Genomic DNA, 19992 nt, shown 5'->3' on the forward strand with positions numbered 1-19992 from the left:
ATTAGGCAGTGGAAGAGAAGATACTTAAAACAGGGAGATTTGTTCTCTGCTACATTTTTTTAATCCTTCTTCTGTTTTCATCTTCCTTTGCTGTTCTTGTTCTGTTCTGCCTTGAACACAACACATCTGTGTCATGAATTTGATTTACTCCAGAGAATTCACAAAGCAAAGCTTGAAGAAAGCTTGGAGTAGGTCTGAGATCACATCTTCAGTAGGTTATTGCTTTGGAAAGATGCAACAGGACTTCTTCATTTCTCATGTCTGAGGCATTCGAGCATGTCCTTAGTACAAGCTGCCACCGCCAATGAACTAGGCAAAGTTCTGTCCATTCTGCTTCTACAAATGATTCCTGAAGTATTTCACCATCTTCATGTTTATGACAGCAAATCTACAAAACACGAGCTGTAATAAAGTCTTCTTACAAATTGGAAGTGCATCAGAGGGCACAGAGGCATAGCGAGAAGTCTAAATAACGTGGTAGGAACATACAGCCTGAGAGCTCCTCAATCACCATAGGTTGCTCAAGTGGAAGACCAAAGATTAGCCAGACACGGCTCTTACCCTTTTCTTTATGTCTCCTTGTTGGGTAAATGTAAAAGAGTACTACCTCCAGGTAGGACTCAGACATTATATGGAGGCAGAAGTCCTGGTCTCATCCTGCAGCCTTTGTGGGCAGTAGATCAGGACCTTCCTCGTGTATCACACAGAATCCTGTGCTTGCTGCCAGAGCAGTGGCGCTCTTTTCAAAAGAGTTTGAGAGGTGGGTGCCAAAGTGCTAGTACCTAAAAATACCATCCAAAATGTGTTAATAAATTTAGGACACACTTCAAGTTACACACTAATTCACTCAGCAAAAGAGCTAGTATAAAGTTTTTATTGCCTCTTGTTCAGGAACACCTGCTGTGCTGCTAATTGCATCATTTGGGATTAATGTTGTCATACCACTATAGTAACATGTTAGTTTGGAAATTTCTATTTTTTCATTTCTAACATGTATTAGATGGAAAATAGCCATGAACCAGATGTGTTTCATATATGTGTGTGTGTGTATGTGTATACCTATTACACACACTCTATATATTGCATATCATATAATACAGAACAAGAAGCTCTTTGTGGCACTTTTTTGCGCTGCTGTGGTTGATTTCATCAATCAACCAACACCAGCTTTTCTTGATATTGTGACTATTTGCTGACAGTTTTGTCTGAAAGAGATGTATCATCAATATGAAGAACAATACAAAGTTTATTTAAAAGACTTTCTTTTAAGTTAGTTTCCTTCTGAGAGTGCATACACATGCACTATATTCCTATATTTCTCTGTGTATCAAGGGATGGACAGTGGGAAAAAGACATAAATGATGTTTAAATTCCAGTGAATGTTGCTAAACCATATTTCCAGGTAGCCTCTCTAGAGGACTGCTCTTCTGTGTATACATATACATGCAACTAACTCTATAATCTGACACAGAATAGGGAAGAGAACATAATCTAAATTTAAAAAGATATATTTTTACTGGATTATAAGAACTGAGGGAGTATCCCCTTGGGAAAAAAAAAAACAACTAACAACCAAATCATAGACCTAATGAAAATACTGTTATGAAGATCAGCAACAGCACAGCAGCAGCTAAAAAATTCAGGCCTATAACATTGCAAATTTTGATCACAGCCTAAAAATTGAGACTTGTCTGTGCAAAAGTAAAATTACATTGCTATAAAGTTTTGTTGGTAATCCTATGGGGGTGTTTCCTCATTTCTTAAACTAATATGGTTAAATTTTGTAGTTAAGCTATATATGAAATATTTACATTACATTCAAAACATGCTAATAAATCTCCCCCATTTAAAATCATTCTATGTATTCTGTGCATTCTACAGCATGTACATTGGTGTGAAATTTTGAAGACTTGAATACTGTTCATTCAACAGTCTTAGATTTGGGTCTTGTGAAATACTGTGCTATTTCTTACAGCTTTTATAAAAGAAAAACAAACTACAGTTCTGAAACAACCCTCAAATTTCTGCAAAGCAGAAGCAAACACAGAATTGTGTTGAAAAATTAGGAAGGTCTTATTTTTTGGTTGATACAAATTTCTCAAAAATCTTTAGAGTAAAGAAAACCTGGTGGTAGTCTGGATCTAGTTGTGCTTTTCATCCCTCACCTCCCAGTAGTGTACTTCTAAAAAATATGTTGTTTAGGTGTAGGCAAAGATTTTCTAGACTTTAGAAATGCTTCTAATAGGTAATTTGATGACAGTCTATTTTATGAACCTTTGTATAAAACATGGAAATTATCCTTTAAATTGTACCAACATGAATTTTAAAGAGAATAATAGTCAGTCCCGGGCTGGTGACAGAATTAAGGGTTACTGCTTCATGATGGTTTACTGCTTTGAACATTGTGTAGAAATGAAGATTTTTACAGTTATGAAGCCATATGTATTTTATTTGGGACAAGGGCTTTGCTATTAGTTTTGAATAGAGCATAAAATTCACAATCTTGCACATTAAACTATCACTCCCTTTGTGAGACAGTATTGTACAGTGGCTGAAACACCAAATTTAATCCAAAGAACTTGGCTCCTCTGACACTAGCTGTGTTGTTCATTTTTAGCTTAATTTCTGAAACATGAAAGAAATAAGAACTTGAGAATTATATAGGAGGAAATAGGCTATTTAAAAGTTCTTAGTTTATTAATTAGCAGTCAGTAGCAGCACATTTCCATCAGACCAGTCTCTGTATGTGAGAGCATTTGCCTGCCTGGCAGCTAAAGACCCAATGGTTGTGCTTCCTCGGTCTCCTCTACAACCAAGTCCACTGGCAAGTCAGTTTGTAGGAGCAGGAGACTTACTAGGTTGTTGAAATGTAAGCTCAGTTTTATTATGCTTGTTCTAAACTTCTTCATTTGTATTTTGTAGTTGTGCAGGTTGATTGTAATTATTGCTAGTGCAAGATACAGGAATTTGAAATCAAAGTAAATAAATTAATGGAATAAATTTTAACTCCTTAATAAGTGGCACTAAAAAGACTAGTTGGTCCTTGTGTTTACTTGTGAGGTTCTGTAAAAATAGACTGAAAGATACTGTAAAATGACCCTTTTGTATTAAATGCTCATCCTATATTTAACAAAAAGGCATCTGCTAACTGTTAGTTTTTACTAACAGAGTTTTGGCCATTTTTACTTAAATAAAAGTGGGTGCAATTGTTTCTAATGTAATCTCATAAGCTGCTTTTATAAATATTTTTTTTAAATCTTTATTTGCTTTGTTTCAGGTAATGTAATCCAGATACAAAATTGCCTCATTTCCTGACCACTGTGCTCTGGGCATTCTTGAAAAATCTTTTTTCTATTTGTTTGTTTGTTTACTTTCAAAGAGGAGGTTGTGGTGCTTGGTTGTTTCAAGGGAGAGAAATTTCTCAGTAAATATCTGTTATGCATGGAATTTCTTCAACTTCCGCCAACAACTCATTTGCAAAGAAACAGTCATTGTGAGGCCGTCCAGAATTATTCTTGATTTTTATTTTATTTTATTTTATTTGACACCCACGCCTTTGATGGCAGGGGGTCCATGAAGAGCAGATGCAGTAGCTAAGGCCACATGTAACCTCTGATCTAATGGAAAGCCTTTTCCAGGTTTTTGCATGAAAAGCAACACAGGCTGGCTCTGGCGGGAAGCCTGATTCACTAACTAGCCTCTCTGTCAGCCTGTGCTTCCTCCATGGCAGAGAGAGGATTTAAAACTGTTTCCTCACATAGCATTGAGGGAGTTCTGCTGGAGTGTCACCTGTTCCCCTCTGGGTATATTTATTGTCCAATACATCTGCAGTCATGGATGAGGGGGGAGCAGTGCAGCCCCCACCCATAAAGCCAAATTGGCCTGGGAATGTGCATTCCTCAGGTTACTTTAGTGCCCGTTTTTGAGCTTCCTGACACAGCACTTGTGAGTACGCTAGCAGAAATGTTTTTCGACTTGTTTTCAAAACGGTTTCCACTGGACTTTAAAGAACACAAGACCAAACATTCCACTTCAGAGTTTCAAATGCGGAGATGATTGCAGCATCATACTGGCTTTTAAAATTGACTGCAGACCAAAATATGATTCATCCATTGAAATAAAAGCAGATTGCAGTGCGGGTTTGGGCTGGGTAGCGTTCCAGCGGAGCAGGCCAAGCTGCCGTCCCGCACACGCGCTCGGTAGCCCTGTCCCCTGCCTGGGGCTGATGGGGCTCTGCGTCCCTGAGCTCCCCCCTTAAAGCCTCCCACAGGCTATGCCCCCTTAGCTGGCCTCGCTGTCAGCTGCGAAGAGGAACAAAGACACATTTTGGAGAATTCAAATCTTCAAGATACGAAATTGCTCCTGCCTTCCTCATTTCTTTCCCCCTTACTCCCTGTTCTTCTCAGAAGTGTGGGATATGCTGTCTGCTGTTAACAGAAGACCAAGGGGATAGATGTGAAATCAAAAGCTTGCAAATTCAAACCAAGTTTAGGAAGATATTTCATAAAGTGAAGCTTGGAGCTGAGGTCTGGATCTCAGCAAGGCTAAAAGTGGCTTTGGATGTTCAGGTGAATTAAAAAATAGCCAGATTTTCTTTTTTTAATTTAAATTTTTATTTTAGAGGGGAGGGAAGAAGGTAAATGTGGATCTGTTGAAGGCTTCCCCTTCTGAGGCTGACAGATTTTAAATTACAGACTTGTTATTTAAAGTATTTTCAATCTATGATAGTTGTCTCACCATTTTTCTTTTGCTACCACGGACAAATTTTTCACATGGTGTAGAGGATAAAATTTCTGGCCATCTTCACTGTTCCTTGCTTCTCAATCCTTTCTTTTCTCTCTCTTGGCTTGCTGTGGAGTAATTCTAGCCTCTCCTTTTACTTATATATGCATCCCCTGGGTTTTCTCCAGCATTTTCTTTACACAAATAACTGCGAATTTAAGTGTTGATTTTTGGGAGAATCATAGAAAATGGAAATGGAAATGACCTATTATAATACATTATTCAGAACCAGTTCCCTGCTGATGCATAATTGTTCCCAATTGTATATTTTATAGTGTTCTGTCAAGTGTATTTTTAAACATTCTGAATGCCTCCATCATTTCCTTGAGAGACAAGAGTCCTTTTTCTAATAGCTCTTTTCATCATGAATTCCTCACTTTTCATTCTAAAATTCTCTTTTTTCATTCAATTGCTCCTCTGTTTCCTGTGCTTTTGACATAAGGATTGGTTGACTGATAATTACTTTATTCCTTTCCTGATTCTTTATCCTATGAAAATGCATGTGCTGTTTTCTACCTTAGAAGATATTTTAATAGGGACACATCTTTTGGTTGTTTGACCCTTGAGATATGTATTTGTCTTACCCTCATACATTCTATTTGCAGCTCCCCTGAAGTTTTTGATGTACACAAGCATAGTCAATTTCAAAACCTCTGGATTTTAGCTTTTTTATTATTACATAAAAAAACCTGGCATTTTTGGCTGGACAGCCAAGACTGTTACCCAGGTTCCAAATTAACTGTATGCCACAGCCTTGGAAGTACTCAGGCTGGCTCTTTGCATGTGCTTTGATATTATCACCTCTGATGCAAAATTATCAATGCAATACTCCTGCTTCCAAAATTACCTCCATTTCACTTGAACTTAAAGAACACTTGAACTCAGTAAGACCAGTGCTGGGTTAAAAGTAATATATTTTGTTGGACTTGCACTAATTTTTTGCATTGAGGTTTCTTCATGCTGTGTTCCTAATACGTAAATTTTGGAGACTTTATTATTTACATATCCCAGTCCTGCAATGCCCCATGTGATGAAGACATGACAGAGCAAAACAACCTCCTGAAAGTCCCATGGTTGCTTTATTTTTTGGTTCTGTGCTTAAGTGCTGCAGTTCCCACTGGCCTGAGGGCAGTTTGTGTAGTTAATGAAATATGTCATGCAGGGATTTTTTGCTATGTAAGCTCTTTTCATCAGAGATACTTTCAGCTTGAAAGAGCTACAACTTTGAAATAATTCTTAGGTATTTAGTAACATAAGCACATCTTAGGATAATAAGACTACCTGTAATTGTATTTTACAAAACAATCATTCAGCTAAATGTAGTGGATTTTCTGAAAAGCTGGTGCAAGATATAGGTTGCTATAGACAGTATGTGATATCTTCCAGAAATGAGACAAAATTATGGCATATTGCAGTGTTTTGTGCCATACTGGTACACCTAAATGTTTATATTAATACTTACAGAGGAACAGTAATTTAGACATGAATTTAATCAATTCACTGATGTTCACTGAGCAATATTCAGTCATTTTTACAATGCTTTACACTATATGTTCTGAAAAACATTAGAATGTTAGCTGCTTACAATGATCTACCAGCACAAAATAAGGTATTATTTTATAGATCCAAGTCAGAGATAACACCCTTGTTCAAAACAGCTACAAATCTGTGTTTTGGAAAAAATGTATACCTTGGTGGTAAAAAGGATGATGATGATGATGAGTAATAGTAGTAGCAGTAGTAGCAGCAGTAGCAGCAGTAGCAGTAGTAGTAGTAGTAGTAGTAGTAGTAGTTTCAGTATACTAGAAAAATGCTGGGCACAAGATATTCCCTAAAACAGAATTCCCCTATAGAAACGGGAATATGCCACACCACTCTGGTTATTGTAATTAAAAGAAAAGGGTTTAGAATCATAAAAATGTAGAAATTCTCATGGAAAATATACAAATCTGTTGTATGCAGCGACAGCTCTTAAATAACTTTTGAGAGCTGACTTTATAAATGTGTAGCAGGAATAGAGGGAAGAAAAGGCTGTAATGTATATGCCATACAGTACAAATACTGCTGTAAAGTCATTGCCTGAAAATTGATCAAATAAAAACAAAAGAATGTGCTAACTTTTGATCTTTTCCATATAGATCTAAAGTCATGATCAATTGGTTTCAGTAGGCTCTTTGAAATCACATAAGGGTTCATATGTGCCAAGTTTTATATGAATCACATGATAAGGTCAAGAAACACAAATTCCAAAGCTGACTTTATATACCCAGTCCACATATGACTGTGATACCACAATACCATATGTTCACTATAACAGTGAGTATGTAAATCCTGTTCCTGAAAGGAATTAATTCAGTAAAACTCAAAGCAATTATAGAAGTTTTTGATTGACTGAAAAGGAGAGAATAGCTTCAAGAAAATCTCATTAAGTTGAGGATGAGACAGACATTCAATGATCAACCTGGGAGACTCAATAATAAACAGTGAGTGATTAGTTTTAATTTAAGACCATAATGCAAGAATTGAGAATATTTATAATGGAGGTCATGAGTCCCTAAAGATTAAAAAGCCTTTTTACACAACTGGTTTTGCTATGTGTGATACGTGGAAGACAAGAATAGCCCTTGGATGGATTTAATCTTAATGTACTTTTATAGTATTACAGACTGATCAAGGGAACACCATTCAAGGTGGTACCCAAGAATAGCTACTGATTAGCTATTGAATGAAGCACTAAAGGGAATGATACAACTGCACTGTTGTCATGCTCTGTTCCTGAGCTCTCATAGCATTCTGAGTTTTTTGCCTTTGTAATTTACCTTTCCATTATTATTTTCTCTACCAAGCAATCACAGTAAAATCTAGTAGCAGGTTTTGAGCACAAACTCTTGTAAGGAATCCTTAAGTGTCATTACATAATCGTTAATTAAAGCTGAAATTATGTTCTATTTGCAGTCGTCTTGTTTTATTGATGTATTTTACTCATATTTTACATGGTATTTTTGTGTGTTTTCTATATTTTTTGTAACTAGAGCTTTGTCCTCTTGCCCATGAGTGCATGCATTATTCTACACATGCATCTGTCTATAGGTGCAAATGCTATGTAAACCAGTTATATTAGGTATAATATTTACCATATTACATTTAAAACTTTTTAATTTTGTCCAGTCAATTTTGTATGTAGCATTTTGTAATATAACATATTCCTGGAATATAATTAATGACTGTGATGATTATCATCTGTAGATCCTGGGAAGACATTACCAGAAGCTCTGGATTATTGCAAGATTTGGTTGCAGACAGTAGCAGGAGAGGTAGATGCTAAAAGTGGGATTCCACCTCCTCTTATCACTGTGCAAATTAAAGACTTCCTTAATGGACCAGGTAAGTGCTGCAGTTTAATCTTTCTTTTCTAAAGTAATCTGTTTTTAAATATCCACACATAGACACAGGATGGAGCCCTGTGCAACCTGATCTAGTGGAAGGTGTCTCTTCCCATGGCAGGGGAGTTTGAAGGAGATTAAGGTCCCTTTCAACCCTAATTATTCTGTGACTCCTTGATATCAGATAATCAGAAATGTATTGTATTCCTTGTTCATGAATGTGAAATTTTCCTCCAGCAATTATCCTGAATGAAAGTGAAAACTGGGGAATGGGCAGTCCTGGACCAGTCATTGGTTTAAGGTCTAATTATTAATTTTCTTCCCACAGTATGTTTAGAAGGGCTGAATTTGTCAAATTTCCAGCAGAATGAAGCCTACCTGCCTCTAGGTCTAGAAACCTGAAATGTTATTGCAGTTGTGTTTAGAAAATGTGACTTTTATAGTGTTTCTGAAGACTTTTCTAAGCCATCTTCTCTTAGGTTCTTTGAAATCTGGATACCTGGCATGGGAAATTCCAATCACCCGAAGTGCTGACACTGTAAAATTTAAAAATTAGTGATATTGTGTTTCTTTAATTAATGTAAGTGTGTAGTGTAGAGGTTTGTTAGCATTTATGTAACATAATGTGACTTGAAGTTCCACTCCTAGAGCATCAGAAATTTCTGCAAATTGCATTCTCTATTTTGTGACGTATTTATAGCTACATTACAATGCAGAATAATTGAGGTTATAGTGAAACTTACAAAAACTATAACAACTATTTTCTCATACGCATATTTGTTATAGTTTTTTGAATTATTTGACTTATTTTTTATCCTGAATATCCTTACTTCACACAGCAGAGTGAGCTGTTACCAGTCATTCAGTGAGATGCTCTTCAGTACTGGATTTTCCTGTTCATTCAGTTACCTGTGCATACAGTTTTACAGCACAGTATCTAATCCTGGGCAGCAGAATTACCTTTGCATGCCTTACGGCTGTAACATCTGAGCACTACAGAAATACTAATTTACCTGCACAACCCTCACATGGATGATGCCCTTGCCATTTCACAGAGGACAGCTGAGGCACAGAGACATTAAATGTTTTCTCATTTTATTAAGGTTATCAATTTAAACACACAATTTAATTTTCCAAAGTACTTGAAAATATAGAATTTGGTGTTGGAAACACAGCTCATATTGTCTTTTGGTAAAGCAGTGATCAGTTCTGAATATCAGAGCCCAAGACATCAAACTGAGTAACTGGTGAATGAGACACGCATATTTGACCCCTGATTATAAATACTGTGGTTAAGTAGCTTGAAAAATTATTTTTGTGCACAGGCAGAAGTTTCAAGGAAACAATAAACTGTGTGAACAACCTCATCATTGCCCCTTTTTTCTCGTTTTCCATGCTATCTAAAGACATCATTTTGGGGAAGACTTCTAAAACCACTGGACTGTGCAGAGCTTTTGTTACATGGATCCATATTCGGGTACCTTAATAGGCCTTTGCATCTTCAGGCCTACTGCATGTTCTGCTGCCATTTAAGAAAAAAATGGTTAATTGATAGTAATGATGGCTTTTCATTCTAATCAGGGACAGCACAAGAGGGGTTAAGATACCTGCTGTCAGGGGTCACTGCTGCCAGAATGGTTTTATCTTTTTGCCTCCAGTTCGTATGTCCTCTGTCCCCACATTTGTCAGATTTCCATATTCCCAGACACTTCATTCATGTATTCCACTTTTCTTGAGGTTCTCACTGTAGTTTCCTGGCACAGCCTTTATTTTTAATTTATTATACACCTGAGGGTGTTTCTCTGATGCTGTCCTGTCAGCAGGACAGATTCCTAGCTAAACTAGCAAACATGGAAGTTGGCACCAGCTTGCAAGGTATATATTCACAGATAGTGTAAGTGTCTACCCCAATCTCAGCAGTTCAATTGTAACTTGCATTAGTGTTATATCTCTCCCCTCCCTAGTGTTTTGCTGAATAGGGAACTGGAAAACCATAAATTAATGCATCTTAATCTTCAATCTGTTTATTCTTGCAAAGCATTTAAAACTTCAGCGCTTTCTTCCAGGATCTATTCTTAGTCAAAGAATTTTTTTCTTTTTTTCATCATCTTTCTGGTGCTAATTGGAACTATCATTACACATGACTCAATGGTAATTTCTCTGAACTTTAATGAAGTGTTTGCCAGTGTAGTATAACAAAACAGCTCCACCGTCCCTTGTAGATTTCTCTAACCTCAGCTGTTACCACTATGAAATCCTCTTCAAATAAACTAACCTTTACCAAGAAGCCTTCCTTGGGGGATGGAAGGTTCATTGGATGAGTAATGGAAGGCTCATTCTGCTGGTGATTGCGTCAGAACATCACATGCAAAGAGTTACAAGAGCCTGACAGCTCCTCAGCAGGCTACTGGAAAATGAGTTACTAACTCCCCTGCGGGACAAGCAATCCCCTAACCACAGCTTCTTGCAGGGTGAGGTAGCTTGGCCGTCAGCGGGCCTGGAGAAAGTGTTACACCACCAGATCCTAGCTCAGCTGGCAGTTGTTCTTTGAGGACAAGAACTCCCAAGAGCTCTTGCAAGGTCACCAAACAGTATGTTTGATGGGAGACAGCTTAGCTAATAAATTGAATAAATAAAGGCACTGCTGATCTAGAGTTATGTTGCAAGCCTTGAAGGCTATTCTTTTTTGGTGAATATCTGGCAAAGAATGCTGCTACTTAGTGACCTATTTTCTAATGACATAGTGTGTGTTTCGTAGTCATTTATATATATATGGTTTATAACCGTGGTAAGTAAACTGCTGAAATGTATTGAACGTACTGGTAGGTGCTGCCTGTTGGTTACAGATGATCAACTGTTCTGAAAAGTCAGCTCATTTTTGAAAGCTGTGCCTATGCAGACAAAAATATGTAGCAGTTGGGACAATGATACAGTTTTCTGTGTCAATTATAAGTGTTTGGAGTTCAGTGGTTTAATTGTAATGCCATTTTTCTTTCAAAAAATGTTGTTGGTGTGCTAAGGTTAAATTTCAGGTATAAGAATCAGACATGCCTGTATTTTATAATGCAAAATACTATCGAGCAGTTAACAGAAGAAAAATCTGCAAGTGGTTCCCAATGTTTGCTGTGTTAGATAAAACCAGTACGCCTTACAAATAGGTTGTCAGCTGAAGTAGATAAGTAGATGGTGTTCCACAGAAAAATCGTATGGTTTCACCACACAGGAAACCAGGTTGTCAGTCTATATTAGCTCGGAGATCAAAAAACTACAGCAAGTAGCTAAACTTGGAAACCACTAATTAAATGAGAATAACAGGATACATTAATGCACTTCTTGCCACATGCGTTGATTATTTTGTACATTTTTGGCAACTAAAGAAAAACTATATTTCTTCCAGATTTAAGGTAATAGGATCCTAGGAGAAATAAGCATTCATCATCAGGCCTGTGGGAACAGACCTCAACTTTAACCCCACAATGTATTAAAGGACTATTATTTCTCTTTTTACAGAAACTAATTATTTAAATTTTTTTTAATTCCATTTACATCACTTTACATGACCCTCTATCTTTTATATTCAGTCTGCTACTGGATTGTACATCTAATTTTAGTCTAATACATAGAAGTGCTATTTATTGCTTCAGCATTAGATATAATTCATTATGTGAGGAACAAATGTGACCATCTTGTTTTAATAGATTTTGAAAAATTATTGTCTTTACCTTCTAGTCCTTCTGGAATTTTTTTAATCGTCTTTCTTACATATAAAAGCTGTCTTTGATGTAGTCTTTCTGGATGCAAATGATACAAGAACAAGTTTATGAAGTACAGCTTCATACATATAGCCTTAAAGTGCTTATACATGCAAATTATTGATGCTTTATACTGAAGTCCTCTTTCCACAGTAGCTACTTGGGAAGGCATTGGGTTAGATGTGAAGTAATGAAGGTCCTTGATAATTCACCTTTATAAATAATTTCTGCAGAAGGTAATGTCCAAATATACTAAGAAATGTTGTGTCCCACTGAAAGATAAAGTGAGAACTGGGGACCTGGTGGGTTTCTCTTTCATGCCAGTCTCTCCACACATGGTTTGGGGACCATGAGGGGCACAGCAGAGGATTAAGGCTTAGGTATAAAAAACAATAATCAGAACTGTACCCTGGCATTCTCTCCAGTTTTTTTTCCCCCATTGTTTGCAGAGGCAACAGTTGTATCCATTACCAAGGTCAGTGGTTTGGAGAAACCTGGAAAATAGCAGCTACCAGAAACCCACTAGAATAATATCTCCAGCAGGTGATAGATTAGTTGGAACAAATTGGAACCATTGCACTTCAGCAATCCTGGTTTCTTTCAAGCTGTTTTAAAAATGTCGTCATTTTAATACACAATATCAGCCCTGCGGAACAGTCCCCACAGCAGGTTAATTTGAATCATATGATGTATCACTGCCCTCAGCTGACATGAGCTCCGTTCCATGTGTGAAGCCATAATAAATCCATTCCCAACCGAGGCAAATTCCCTGTGAGAAGGTGAACTAATCCAGGCCTCACACTGGCATGTTAGCCCTCCGTAATTGAAAGCAGGGCCACCTGTTCCCAGCACAGTTAGCCTATAGAGAGAAAATTAGCATTAGATCAGATACTTAATATATTGAAAAATCATTCATACTACTTGCAAGTTCAGCTGTGGGCTGCTTAGCATGACATCATATATAAACCTAGGAATGTGCCCACTTGATCCCAGTTTAACAGTTTTGTTAACCATGGTGTTTGTTAACTTTGAAAGGAGAATTTTTTGATTTAATGAGAGCTGACACGTGAGAAGGAGAACTAGCCAGGGTGCAGACTTTTCTAATTAACTCTGGGTCATTTGCAAAACTTCTGAGCTTTCTAGTAGGCTTTTTTTTCCCTTTGCTCTTTTACAAACAAGTTTTTAAAGCACTGACACTGTAGCCATGAAATTATATTTATTTGATTAAGAGGGCAAAGAGAAATATTCCAAACAGGTGTACCAGCCTGTAGGTATTGCTTTGGATTTGACACATCTATTGTCTGTAATATCAGTGTAATAATGAGTAAAATCATCAAAGTACCTCTCTAAAACCAGTGTCTACAACACTTGCTTTAAATTTAGTTTCTTATATGTCTAAGTAGAGAAAATTAAAACTGCACACGGAAGCCACCTGGATACGTTGGACAATATTTTTTTATAATATTTTTCAGCATATTGGCATTATTTTAACACTTAATTTCAAATATTTGCTCCATTTTCTGAAAACTTTCTTCTTCTTTTTTTCCCCCCCACATGTCTTAATATAGATGTACTATTCAGCAACTAAGCAGAAAATAGAGAGTTAGTATTTATGGATTCTTTTCTTTTCCATAAATGTGCTCCATGACCTGGAACAATTTATTTCGTCTCACTGTATTGTGCTTCATCTTCCTTGACTCTCTGTTGAGAGAGTTAATATTTCCCTTAGCCAGGGTTTTCCTTTCATGATAGTGCCTCCTGATGCCCCCATTATAGTTTTTTGCCTCACCACCCAGCCCTTGACACATTTCTGAGCTGTATTTGGGAGCTGCACAGTTACTCAATTTCAGTCAGCATCTACTGAATAGCAGTAACTCTCCATTGTTTATTAATGGTATCTTTGGGCTTCTCGACCTACAACAATTTATCTTGCTTTACTTGTGACAGTTTTAAAAAATTAATAGAATTGCATCACTCTGAGCCTTGTCTGTGATCTCAAAGCTGGGCACTGACTAGCTGGAGCTGCTAATGTCTAAGTGTCGCCTTCACGTAATGTCAGTGACACTCCAGGTCACGGAGGTAGGTGTTGTTCCTTCTGGGGAGTGCCCAGCAGGGCTCAGGGTGATTAAGCTCCCTGAAGACTCTAGTTTGCCATATTGGCCTTGCAGAGCTGCTTCTGTGGGGCTGCAGCACACAGACAGCAGTAGGTAGAAATACTGAGCAGTGACTACCAGTCTCTTCTAGACTAACTGGCATCTGTCTCACAGAAGCAGAATGCAAGATGGACTGCAGATGGCCTCTGAAGCCTTGTCTCAAGTTTCTTCCTCATTTTGCCTTGATCCAAATTGGGAATGATGAATTAGAGGATAAAAACAATTCATTTGGATTCTTCTTGCTTTTCAATTTCTCTTAATTTGTGTCTCTTTTGATGCTTGACCAGACAATTGAGAACAGTACAACTGGTCTTTTCTTTACATGTCTCTTTCCTATTTTTATAAATTTAATTTTTGCAAATCAGCCATTACCCTTTTTCTGAAGGGCCACCCTGACTCCAAATCAGAATCAGAGCTCAAGATTACCTTTACCTTCCTCATATTTCCTCTGTTTAAAGTCCCCACATCAGGATGGGTGGCTGAGGGAGAAAGAGTATCACTGTTGGTAAAATGTTTCATGCCATCATCTGCTCCTCTTCTGTTTAGGACAAGGAAATTAAATCATCTTAAGGGTTCAGGATAAATAGTTTTTTTTATAGAAGTACTGTATATTAAGAAGTTTAATGTTTTACAGCCTTCTTGGGGAAGGGGAAAGCGAGATCCATGCCCAACCTCAAGAAAGACCTGGCTTTTTCTGTATTAACTGTGAGAAGTAAAATATCCACTACTGAATGAGGAAAATGAATCAATTTTTAGAAAATGGCATCTTTTTCTCTACCACATTTCAACATTTCTTAATCTTTGAAAATATCCCATTCTTATAAATGATAGAATCATTAAGATTGGCAAAGACCTCCAAGCATCAAGTCCAACCTTGGGCCTAGCACTACCATGGCAACTAAACCATAGCACTAAGTGCCATGTCCAGTCATTCCTTGAATACTTCAAGGGATGGTGACTCTAACACCTCTCTGGACAGCCCATTCTAATGCCTGACCACCCTTTCAGTGAAAAAATTCTTCCTGCACTGGACTTCCCCTGGCACAGTTTGAGGCCATTTCCTCTTGTCCTCTCAGTGGTTGCCTGGTAGAAGAGGCCACTCCCCACCTGGCTTCAGTCTCCTTTTGGGAAGTTGTAGAGACCTCTGAGGTCTCCCCAGAACCTTCTTTTCTCCAGGCTAAACAACCCCAGCTCCCTCAGCTGCTGTTCATAAGATTTACTCTCCAGACCCCTCACCAGCTCAACTTCCCTCCTCTGGACACGCTCCAGCCCCTCAATGTCCTTCTTGTTCTGAGGGGCCCAGAACTGGACACAGCGCTCGAGGTGTGGCCTCAGCAGTGCCAGTACAGGGGGACAATCCCTGCTCTGCTCCTGGCGGCCACACTATTGCTGATACAGGCCAGGATGTCTCTGGCCTTCTTGGCCACCTGGGCACACACTGGCTCATGTTCAGCCCTTGTCAATCAACACCCATGGGTCCTTTTCCAAGAAGCAGTTTTCCGGACATCTTTCCCATAGTGCTGTATGGGATTATTGTGACACAAGTGCAGGACTCACATTTTACCTTATTGAACCTCATGGACTTGGCCCATTGATCCAACCTGTCCCTATTCAGTTTAGGACTAATCTTCATAGCATTTTCTTTCAGGTACTTAAGATTAAGGAAATGCTATTATAGTTTTTAAGTCATAGAAGTAGTAACATTGTGTACATTAACTTATGGCATATATTAGAATAAGCCCACCGAAGCTCCCAGCTCCAGTAAGAGCTGGAATTTATCTGGAGCAACGTGCTGGGAGCTTTTAATATTTTTGTGTTGCTTATTCATCCTTAGACCTCTGAATAAAAAGTCCTTTTGAGTAATATCTTTATCCCAAGTTCACAGATGAAAATTATATCTTCCCAGTACAAATTTGAATGTTATTGAGAACAAGGGTAAAATACTTACAACCCTGAAATTTTTTATCTGAAGCTCTAAGTAATAAATTGACAAAGAAAGAAATTGTTTCAGACAGAAATTTCAGAATGCTGCTCGTAGGTTTTCTTTTATAGTTGTTATGATTTAGTTCAAACAGGCCATATTGAATCCATTGGGTTTTTTGTAATAGATTTCAAAATACATAATAAATGTAAGTAATATGATGACTAATGGGTCAAGTGAAGTTGGAACTTTTAAAATGAGAAAATAGCTGGAAACGGTTTTCAGGAAACTATTCCAGTTGATTTTTGGTCCCCCACAAGGTGTACATTAACATAAAACTCCGTAGAATTGCCTCTGGGACCTGAATTCCCTCTCTGATTTCATTATTCCAAAGTGTTTCTTTTTCCTCCACTGTTAAGTCATCTCCTGGTGTGGTGGGAGCAAATAATAAGTGTAATTTATTTATATTTATCTAATCTCCTTTTAACTCACTGGTTATTTCATCATTCTGTTTCCTAGTTGCTGTTCAGAAAAATGTAAAGGCTAATTAGAAACTAATAATTGAAATACACGGATTTACTGGGTAATCTATAGAGAAGTAGTGAAGAAAGTGAGGAAGATGCAATTCAAATTCAAATGCTATACTGTAATCAAAAATTGCTTTGATACTATCTAGTTCAGTTTGCTTTAAGCGTAACAGAAATAACTCACTTGATGCAATCTATATGCAAGCACAGTAATTTTTTCACTTTTTTTTTTCTGGAAATAGATAACATCTGGCAAAATAAGTTACTGCTAATATGTCTTAAATCTAAAGAATGCATTGGGTTATAATTTTGGAAGCCAGTCACTAGCAGGCAGAGAAGCTGATGTAATTGAGGAGTTAAAGGTGACATAGACCTTTTTCTGTGTCTTGATTCAGATGTAATTTGGGTAATCCAAAGAGTTAATTGAGTTACAAGAAGACTATTTTCCTACAGATATAGAATCTGCGCAGTGTTATGTGATGTTCTTCCCAAAGTGTTTAAAATAATCTAGAAAAACTGGGTTTTTTGGATTTTGCACTCCAAAAATTTTATTCCACTTGATTCTATGTGACTCACAGATTTTAATACTCTTTTTAGCCCATGGCTAAACCCATGTCTGGTAAAGCTGCTGAATATCTGTCTTAATCAACTCCCGTAAATAGCTCTTCATATTTCATCAGTTTTCATTGTTCTGTCCATCACTTAAATATATTTTCATTAGAGGGAAAGGTAAAGTTTCTTTTACATTACTAAGGATAAAGTATAAAAGAGGTCTAAGACTAAAGATTACTCAGTTGTGGGTTTTTTTCTCTCTTTGAATGTTTTACTTTAAATACCAAAGAATCTCTTTATATAATCTTTAACCAGTTGTAAAAATAACCTATATCATTATGAGATAGTTAAAAATACTTGCAGTGAAAGTTCCAAAGTTACATTTTCTGCAGTTATGCTTCTGGCAGCCACCGCATTCTATAAAGGATTATTTACTGGACGATAATAATAACTTCATACAAAACTTTGTCAAGTTATCAGTCATGAGAAGATTTTTCTGTGTGACATGCACAGTTTCCAAACAGAAAAGAGGGAAGTCATTTGCATTTTTCTGGTGTCCTGGTGACCCTTTTTTTATTGCCTTCTTGGATGAGTGGCCAAGAGCAGTGATAAAAGCACAGGCCCAGGTGCCAAGCATGTTCCACCACTGAGCTGCACCAGCGCCCTGTGTCTTCTCTGTCCTGGCCAAAGGAAGCCCCAAAAAGAGCTTCTGCCTTTGTGTTCATCTCATTTTCGATCTTTCACTCTCAGTTTGGCTGTGTTAAGCTTTGGGTTAAGCCCCTGACACCTGTTGGGTCAACTTAGGTCTAAGAAGTTTTTAGGTGTCAGGGAGGTTTCTTGGGTTTTTTTCCTCTTCTGGGCTTTATTACCATAGGAAAGTGCTGGCAATTAGGTGTGTATTAGATAAAGCAATTAGATGTGAAATTTGCTGTACCAAGGAGTAAGGGTCCTCCTTTACTAACTTAGAACCTTAATTATTTAGCAAAAAGCAATAAATAACATCTATTCTATTTTACTCCTTTATTACTACATTACTAAGGGAGAAATTTAAATTGATAAGGCAGTTATTTTTAGGCAGTTGGTTTTTTTAACATTGCATTTTAAAAACACTGCTTTTCATCTGAATATTGTAAATAAATTAATGTCATAATGTCACACGGGTCTCTGCTTTCTTCCTAACTCCTTTCTCTATTCAAAGGAAGGAGAGGCCTAGTGATGTCTGCATAAAAGGCAGGCAAATCTCGGGATATTTCAAGTGCCAAGACTGTGGGAAGTTTTTCCAAAGTGCTATGACATTTTTCTTCCCATGGTTTTAATTAAAATGTCAGTACATAAAGATCTTGAAAAATCTAACAAGTTGATCTTGTGTGGTTTTGGATGCCTGAAAATCTTCACAGAATCACTGAGGTTGGAAAAGACCTCTGGGATCATTGAGTCCAACCTTTGATCAGCACCATGTGTACTAGCCCCTGGCACTAAGTGCCACATCCAGTAGCTTCTTGAACACATCCAGGGAGGGTGACTCCATCACCTTCCTGGGCAGCCAATTCCAGTGTTTAACAACCCTTTCCAATCCTTTCTTCTTCTAATGCCCAGCTTCCTAGCTTTGGGACTTACCTTTCTACTAGGCCCACATATTAGCTAGTTGTTTTGCCATTCCTAGATTAGTGTGGAAGGCTTCCAGTGCAAGAGAAAAGATTTTCAGAAAACCAGTAATTGAAGTTCTAAGTTAAAAATAGCTTTTCAGTCTTAAACTTCAGTTAGGTGTAGCTTGTGGAATAGTACAGACTTTTTTCTAAGATCATTTTGGTTTTTTTTAGTTCAGCTATGACCGATCTTACACAGCCATTAATAAATTTCTCTTATCCTTTTAGAAAATGTGCCAGATATTTTTTGGGGGGAGGGGATAAAAAAAGTACTTTTTGATGTGTCTTTGAGTCTCTGAAGTCAGTATAAACCTGTGCTTAAAAGCAGCTCTGAAACTCTGCCCCTACAGCCCTTCACCATTGGTGTAAAAATTTACCTAAAGAACAGGAGAATCGAGCTCATTAGTTTGCATCAATGTTAAAAGTAAGATGTGATCCTGGACAATTTGAAACTAGTTTTGATAAATATTCATTAATCTGTGTAAAACCTTCAACTGACAGTATTTCCTGTATATTTATAATGAAACTCAAAACTAAGCAGTGCTGTTTGAACACTTAATCTAGTTTAGATATATGCACAGAATTTTAATCACTTTTGGTTCATGGGGTTGGGGTGGTGGCAGTCAAATAGCAAAGGGAAAAGTACTTTTCCCCCTAACCAGACAGAATAGCTGTCTCATTACTGGTCAAAAACTGAATTTGAAATAAAAAATCCTAAAAACTAAGTTAAAAGCTGGATTTCTCTAAGCAATTGTTACGTACTGATACTGCAGCACAAAAATAAGTTTCAGCCTTCATCAAATCAGCGCTTCCTATCTGTGAAATAATTTTTGGCAATTCCTACATCTAAGCTACCAAGGTATCACTATTAACAATGTTGTTCATATTAATTGTGATTCCTAAAAATTCTGTGAGTCTTTCAGTAGTCTGAGAAACACCAAAATCCTTTTTGGTGAGGGGACAAAAATAATTTTAAAAATAATAATGATTTTTTTTTTTTTTTAATTTAAAAACAATACATTATTTCAGTCTCCCTGGAAAATGAAGAAATCTATACATATCTCCATTTTTTAATTTGTTTTTTATTTCACATTTCATCTTGAAAAGGCATAGAAGACTGCTGCATATGAGCTGTGTAGGAAACAACACAATACACTTGTTATTCACTCATTTATATGTGTTGAAAATGTTCGCTATTGGCTTTGGAGTTAAGTCAAATAGCTTTTCTGGATATAAACCTCAAGAGAATGTGAAGTATATTTTTATTCTGACACAA

At 37.2% G+C, this 19992-nt stretch overlaps 1 protein-coding gene across 4 annotated transcripts in view; it reads left to right on the forward strand.

The window, feature by feature from the left end:
• The window catches only part of VPS13B (vacuolar protein sorting 13 homolog B), a 429143-nt gene that overhangs the window by 313820 nt on the left and 95331 nt on the right, over positions 1-19992 (forward strand). For all 4 annotated transcript variants that reach the window (XM_058833661.1, XM_058833660.1, XM_058833663.1 and 1 more), the window contains exon 35: positions 8029-8166. In XM_058833661.1, the coding sequence (XP_058689644.1) occupies positions 8029-8166 (138 nt within the window). The remainder of the gene's footprint in view (positions 1-8028; positions 8167-19992) is intronic.

This window comes from Poecile atricapillus, chromosome 2, assembly GCF_030490865.1.
Source record: "Poecile atricapillus isolate bPoeAtr1 chromosome 2, bPoeAtr1.hap1, whole genome shotgun sequence".
Taxonomy (NCBI): Eukaryota; Metazoa; Chordata; class Aves; order Passeriformes; family Paridae; genus Poecile; species Poecile atricapillus.